The sequence below is a fragment of the Solea senegalensis genome, linkage group LG8, assembly GCF_019176455.1.
Source record: "Solea senegalensis isolate Sse05_10M linkage group LG8, IFAPA_SoseM_1, whole genome shotgun sequence".
Taxonomy (NCBI): domain Eukaryota; kingdom Metazoa; phylum Chordata; class Actinopteri; order Pleuronectiformes; family Soleidae; genus Solea; species Solea senegalensis.
Window position 1 is genome coordinate 23,302,045 of NC_058028.1, and position 7,500 is coordinate 23,309,544.

The window sequence follows — 7,500 nt, forward strand, 5'->3', positions numbered from 1 at the left end:
AATATCAAGCCCCCAGGACAGATGAGTGCTTAATTGACCTTAAAAAAGTTGCCTAATAATAAATCTATGTTGCTTTAAATAGTGCATTGACTATAAACTACATTTTCACAATGCATGACAATTATGTTATCATCCGGGAAATGGCGGCATCCCGCCAATAGATGGCAGTGTTTACATTAGTGTTTAATTACTACTACAAGTGAGATTAAACAGATTGAGAAATATCCACAAATGATCCTTAAATGTTCAGGAGGTAAAATATTGATGCAGATAAAAAAAGTGTTCTTTTGTGGTATGAGGCGTTGTGGTATGTGGTATTAAAATTTTTAGGTCATTTATTTTTAGACAATATTTTAATCAGATATCATATCTTAAAAATTAGAACGAGCCCAAAGTTTTTCAACTCGAGGTAATGTTTGAGCAAGCATCAAATAGAACAACATTTTGAATTTTTAAATAATAAACTTATATCTATAAAATCTATTTATTTCAGAAATAATTTTAATACAGAACTATAGTCTTTTTTTCCTATGGAAAAGCTAAACTACAGATTTCTTATGGAAAGACAAAAACAAGCCAAATTAAAACAGGTTTTTTAATAAATGTTTGTTTTGGCCCGTGACCATTCCAAATGTACTCAAATTGGCCCGTGATGGACATAAACCAGACCTGACATCTACAAAGATAAGCAACAGTGAATCAAGCACCAGACAGAGGTGAGATAAGGACGTCATCACGGAAATGCAACAGTGGTGTTTTGAGATTTTCCCGCCCTGGGACCAGTTTTCACAAAACAAACAAACACAAGATGACAATCAACAGCATTTACTGTGACTACTGTGACGCTGAGTGTCTGTTTAATAACAGAGAGCCTTTAATAAATCTAATGAAACTTCTGCGGAGTAGAGAACGTCCTGTTGACACCAGCCTGTAACATGTAATATTAGTTGCTGTGTCATCATGGATTGAAACACTCATCTGATTTATAGAAGTATCTAACTTTTAATCTACAGTACATAGATTTAAAAAAACAAAAACATATACAGTTTTACGATGAATAAATCAATTCAGAAGCAAATGAATCAATAAATTATAATGAACAAAACAAAAGGAATCTTTGCCTTTCAATTTAGACATTTAAGAAAAACATTTACAGAGTTTCCAGCACAACTACCGTATATATTAATATTTCTGTGAGACTGATGAAACATGAATTACACAACACAGGAAGTGACTTCACTGATGTGTCTTTAGGTCCATGACCTGTGTGATAACTTCTGCCATCGCTACATCACCTGTCTGAAGGGCAAAATGCCCACAGACCTGGTGCTCGATGAGCGGGAAGGCGGCTCCAAGTCTGACATGGAGGACTTCACTGGATCCTGCACCAGTCTGTCAGACCAGGTGAGACACAGAACCACTGTTCCCTCTTTACCTGCTGGGAATTCTGCAGCTTTCCATACTCTAATGATCTGTCTCCCTCTCTCTCTCTCCTGCAGAACATGTCATGGCTCAGGGAGCCTGATGACTGTGCATCTACTGCTCTTGGAACACCAGGCACCTGTGGCCTGCCCTCACATAGCACAGCAGACAACTGTAGTGACACTGGTACAGCCACACACACACACACACACACACACACACACACACACACACACACAACACGCACACACACACACAACACGACGCGCCGCACACGCACACACACTGTGTAATATTATTTCACATTAATACCCACTTAGAATCCCTAAGACACAGTGTCCCCTGTTGTGTGGCCCTGCAGGTGATGGGCTGGATGGAGGAGTGGCCTCCCCCAGCACAGGAGAGGATGATGATTCTGACAGAGACAGGAGGAACAGCAAGAAGAGAGGGATCTTCCCAAAAGTGGCCACAAACATCATGAGAGCATGGCTCTTCCAGCACCTGTCGGTGAGAGCGAGACTCCTGCTGAGCAGCGGCTGAACAAAGAAATCTGGGTCATATCAGTGGACGAGAGAATAAAGTCATAAAGCCAGGGATTAGTATGAGACAAGAACAGACAGACAGGTGAAGTGACTGTGTAAATGGAGGTCAGTGAAATCAAATGAAAAATCAGGGGATTAAGTGATTATGTGAATATGTTCCACATCGAATAACAGCAGAAGTGAAGCAGTTAGATTGGTCATTAGTTATTAAATGAGGTCACACCTGCATCTCCAGTTTTACTTTACTCCATTTATTACAGAATGTGTATGTTTATACACTTTATGACCTTTTTCTGGCATAAATGTTGACTTTGTCAGGACCAGTAGTTCTCATGGAGCCCAAAACCTGGTCCTAATGAGGCAGAACCTCATTTCTGACGAACTGGGTTGAGTATTGACTGGTTATGGTTAAGGTTAGGGATCAGGGTTTGTTAAGACTGTCCAAATGAATGGATGTCAGTGTCCTCAGAAGAATAGCTGTGCTAATGTGTGTGTGTGAGTGTGTGTGCGCATGTGCATTATGGGGCCATTTAATGCCAGCACACTATACTAAAAACGTGTATATAACTGGATCTGGATCTGAAAACTGGATCTGGATCCTGCAACCTGCAACATGAGAATACAGAGAGAGAGAGAGAGGGAAAGAAGGAAAGACACAAACTAGGGAGAGAAAGAGACAAGGTTAATGACATATAAAAAGTCACATTCATACCCTGAGTGTGAGAGAGTGAGTGTGCGTGCACCACAGGAAAATCCCCCAGCAGTCTAGGTCTATAGCAGCATAACTAACTAAATTCATTCACTTTCAATGGACAGACGGGCGTCATGTAGGCGCCACACAGACGCTGCACACGTATGTGAACTACGCCTCAAATACGTGACATGAAGACCACATGACTGACACACACTGTGTAGTGTTTGTGGAAATCAAACAGCAAGGGGTCATTCGTGCCGGGCCACGTGCAAACGCAGCGGATGCCTGTGAGCACGCTCGTCTCAATGTACTAATAATGATTTACTACATGATGACAGATTTTGAGTTTAACAGCTGCTTCAATTCACAATTCAAGCAGTCCATGTGTTACCAAGAGAGAGCGATGACAGTTTATTTCAGTCACGCGTGCACACGTTAAGGCGTCTGAAGCGTTGGCTTTAGAACAGTAGTGACACACGCGTTAACGCCTATATAACATATATATAACGCCTATAACGGGATGTTAAGGAATATCAGGGACTGAACCATCGCTCAGGCGCCAAACTGAGGAAGAGGCATTTACGCACGAGGTACACCGGATCATCAGGACCAGATCAGCTGTAACAGGTTCATATGGGATTGTTGAGAAGAAAGCAGAGCTTATAGATGAATCAGAGCTGTCAGGATATTTTTACTTGTAAGTAGCTGAAATTATTCCGTAAATAAATAAATAATTTAAATAAAAAGAATTAAATAATTATTTAAAATAAATAATTTTATTTTAATAAAAATAAATTATCAATAGTATTAAATTAAATTAAATTAAATTAAATTAAATTAGATTAAATTCAATTAAAAAATCTAGTAATGATTTGTACATTGAGACGAGCGTGCGCACAGGCGTTTGCTGCGTTCACACGTGACACAACACTTATCACCCGTCACCTTCATTATTTGGTGTCAGTCTTTATGCTGCGACGGTGACGCGGTTAAGACGTTTTAGTATAGTGTGCTGGCATAAAATGTCCCCCATGATGTGTGTGTGTGTGTGTGTACCTGGTATTCCAAGTCTCCATAATGTAATTTACTAAATTTTAAGGTGAAGACATTTATATAAACCAGTGTGTGTGTGTGTGTGTGTGTATGTGCTGATGTGAATTTAGATTGTTCATCCACATTAAATCCTTACTCTTTATGTCCTTTCCCAGCACCCATACCCTTCTGAGGAGCAGAAGAAGCAGCTGTCACAGGACACGGGACTGACCATCTTACAGGTCAACAACTGGTCAGTGCACCTCCAATCAATATACTCATTTTCACCTGAGGGGTCGTCAATCATGACTTAAACTGCCTTGTTTAATTGGAAGCCGTAGACTTTCACTTTGACAGCGTGGCCGTTGCCACGTCAACAGCAGGTTGGCGGGATCACATTTTAGCACACAACATGGCAACATGGCAAAACACTGACTTTGTTCACGTGAAGGTTGTAATGGAAGGAAGAAATGTCCCATCGCAAATCAATGTCCAATAATCAGATGATCATTCATGCATTCACAGGAAAAACATAAAACATTTCAGATGTGAATTCTGAATTCTGTCTGGAGAATTGGATCAGTACATTCTTCAGAGTTTGGTGAACAGAGGATCAATAACAACCTTACAATGTACACACACACTTCCTATTCTGTTATCTCATGTTTAGACGCACAAACGTGTGTCTGTATTTATCTGGAGCTTTTCAGTGCTGCTGCACACTACAGTCATTCACCTGTTCACTCACACACCAGGTGTAAACAGAGCCACTGATGTGTGTGTTCAATGGTAAAGAAGAGTGTTTTCTACTCGAGTGCTAAATTGCACTGTTTGTGTTTGAACTCCTGCTGCAGCAAGCACACACCTACTGACCTAATCAATGCAGATCAATCAATTATCACAGCAGGGATCAATACATGCTGTTGACCTCTGAAAGGGTTCAACAGTCTCCTGGTCGGCCTTTTCCTTCATTAACACTCACCCTCTCTCCCTCCCTCTCGCTCTCTCTTCTCTCTCTCTCTCTCTCTCTCCCTCTCTCTGTCTGTCTCTCTCTCTCTCTCTCTCTCTCTCTCTCTCTCTCTCTCTCCCTCCCTATCGCTCTCTCTGTCTCTCTCTCTCTCCCTCTCTCTCTCTGTCTGTCTGTCTGTCTCTCTGGACCATGTGCAGGTTCATAAATGCCAGGAGGAGAATAGTCCAGCCAATGATTGACCAGACAAATCGCTCAGGTCAGTGACTGTACACACACACACACACACACACACACACACACACACACACACACACGTGTTAGACAATGACAACATGTTACAACATGTGCTGTGTGTAAAACAGTTGCAGGTTATGACAGTGTGTGTGTGTGTGTGTGTGTGTGTGTGTGGCCACAGGTCAGGGGGGCCCCTACAGTCCAGAGGGAGCGGCCCTTGGGGGCTACGGGCTCGAGGGACAGGCCCACCTCGGTCTGAGAACAGCAGGTACGGAAGCCTGTAGGGAATCACTAGACAGCTCTGCAGTTCACACATTCACAAATCTCTTTTTACTATTACACATCATTCACACCAGTTCATCCTCATCAGCATGTACAGGTGTGTCAGTGGCATCCATTGTTTTTGAAATGATTTGTTCATCTTCACAAAATTAACAATTTCATCCAGAATTCTGAGCCTTTATCCTGAAAAAAGTATGAACTCAAACAGATTCTGTCACTTAGTTTTTACATTTACTAAATTATAGTTGGAAGAAAATAAGGTTTAATAAATAAAACAAATCTGTTTAACAAAGACAATATTAAGGTGTTCACGTTATTACTAAATCTATTAAGACTGAACGTTGAATATTTATATATAACAGCCCTATTAGAAATAAGACAAATATTATTAAATTAAATTTTCTTGTTTTAAGACGAAATACTCTTCCTTAGCTAGAATACTTAACTCACTAGCTTGCAAATTCACTGCAACAATTAAAGAAAGTAAAATATTTATGGGAATTTGCTCTTAATTTTAAAAAGGAAAAGGGAAAAAAAATTGGCAAGCAAGTTTTGCACTACAAAAACATCTAATGTTAAAAAAACATATTTAACTTTATCTTAATAAGATATTACAGCTTGGTTTAAACTAAAAATGTCATAATTTTAAGACAACTTATATTACCAGCTAATTATCAGCTCATTCTAGCCGAGCAAAATGTAAGAAAGTTCTACTTATCACAGAAAATCAATCATGTAAGAATTGTTTACTTAAAACAACTCGATTAAGTCGACTTTAAGAACTTTTATACCTTAATACACAAACAAGGAGCAGAGGCAGTTGGGATTTCATGCTCACCATCGTTTTAGCTTATTAAGGCAAAGTCAGACAAGATCGTTCTTCTTTTTATACTCAATATTAAGAACAATTTCCCAGAAATAAGGTTTGTTTTACTTTATTAATAATCAACTTCTGCTTTGTTAAAATGTTTATGGCCTCAAAGGGATTAGGGTTATTATTATATTTTATTTATTTATAAAATGTATTTATTTATTTATTTATCATTATTTACAAGGAATGAAGAGGGACTCACCAAGTGATGTGTTGGAGGTGGTTGCACTTGAACACATCATTTGTCTTTGCTTTCATTTTGAAAATAACATATCAGTGTATTTTGTCCCTAAGTTCACATTCTGCTGCTTTTCTAGTGTCTGTGTGAAAAGCTATTGACACCTTGATGTTTTAACGCGTCTCATTCAGTGTATTTGTTTACATCATTGATTTAAAGCAGCTCACCACTAAACAAAGTTCATTCATTTTTATTGTGTTTACTCTGAAACAGACACTTTTGAAATGTGGTCACAAATATCGTTGTTGCGACATTATGACAGAATTATCCATCCGTCTTCTGCCAATTTATCTTTATTCTCCACGGGGGGGAGGATTAGGATTAGGATTAGGTCAATTGGACACTCTAAATTGAGTGTAGGTGTGAGAGTGAATGGCTGTGTATTGGTGCATGTAAAAGCGTGCTGAGGGGTTGGTCAGACTGCCGTCACAGGAGGAGACGTCTCACACACAAATCAAGCTGAACAGAGCTGAACTGTAGATCACTTAAAACTAGTTAACAATCCTAAAAACAACTACAGAAGTCTGCTGTAAAGTCACTCGTCACTCGTGTGTGTGTGTGTGTGTGTGTCGCGGATAAAACAAAGCCACTGCAGGTTTCACTCAGCCGTGCAGTGATGACTCCGCCCACGTTAAGTAGGTACTTGTTGTAGTGGAGATGCCGAGGCGAGTAGAGCCTATGGAGGATATGTGTCCCTGCGATGGTGAACCCCGCCTATCGCCCCATGTCAGCTGAGGAGTATAAAGCGGTAGTAGCCCCGCCTCCCCTTGATCGGCCCCTGCAGTTCATTTATTCATAATAAAAGTCTTGCCCCTCTTTGCTCTCCAGGTCTGCAGGCCATGTCTTCTCTGCAGGGTGACTACCCCAGTGCTCTCCTGTCCCAGCCCGGCTACCCTCCTCACCCAGGACCCTCCCTTCACCCTTACCCAGGCGCCCACCCTCACCCCGCCATGCTGCTCCACCCACCACCACATGCACACCCTGCTGAGCCGCTGCTCGCGCAGGCTCTGGACATACATGCACACTAGCTGTAGAGGTTGTGTGTGTGTGTGTGTGTGTGTGTGTTTGGCTGTGTATGTATAATGACACACACACACACACACAGACTATTTAAAAAAACAACCATTGCTCCAAAGTTTACATTCCTGACTGAGAGACTCTGACCTCAAACACACGTGCACGCGTCGAGTCTGGACCCACAGGTTTAAGCCATAC

At 40.8% G+C, this 7,500-nt stretch overlaps 1 protein-coding gene across 2 annotated transcripts in view; it reads left to right on the forward strand.

The window, feature by feature from the left end:
• Positions 1-7,365, forward strand: part of meis3 (myeloid ecotropic viral integration site 3) — a 13,454-nt gene extending 6,089 nt beyond the window's left edge. For both annotated transcript variants that reach the window (XM_044032981.1, XM_044032980.1), the window contains exons 7-13: positions 1,255-1,404; positions 1,500-1,608; positions 1,784-1,929; positions 3,867-3,943; positions 4,858-4,916; positions 5,076-5,162; positions 7,114-7,365. In XM_044032981.1, coding sequence (XP_043888916.1) covers positions 1,255-1,404; positions 1,500-1,608; positions 1,784-1,929; positions 3,867-3,943; positions 4,858-4,916; positions 5,076-5,162; positions 7,114-7,313 — 828 coding nt within the window. In that variant the 3' untranslated portion in view covers positions 7,314-7,365. The remainder of the gene's footprint in view (positions 1-1,254; positions 1,405-1,499; positions 1,609-1,783; positions 1,930-3,866; positions 3,944-4,857; positions 4,917-5,075; positions 5,163-7,113) is intronic.
• Positions 7,366-7,500: the final 135 nt, after the last annotated feature.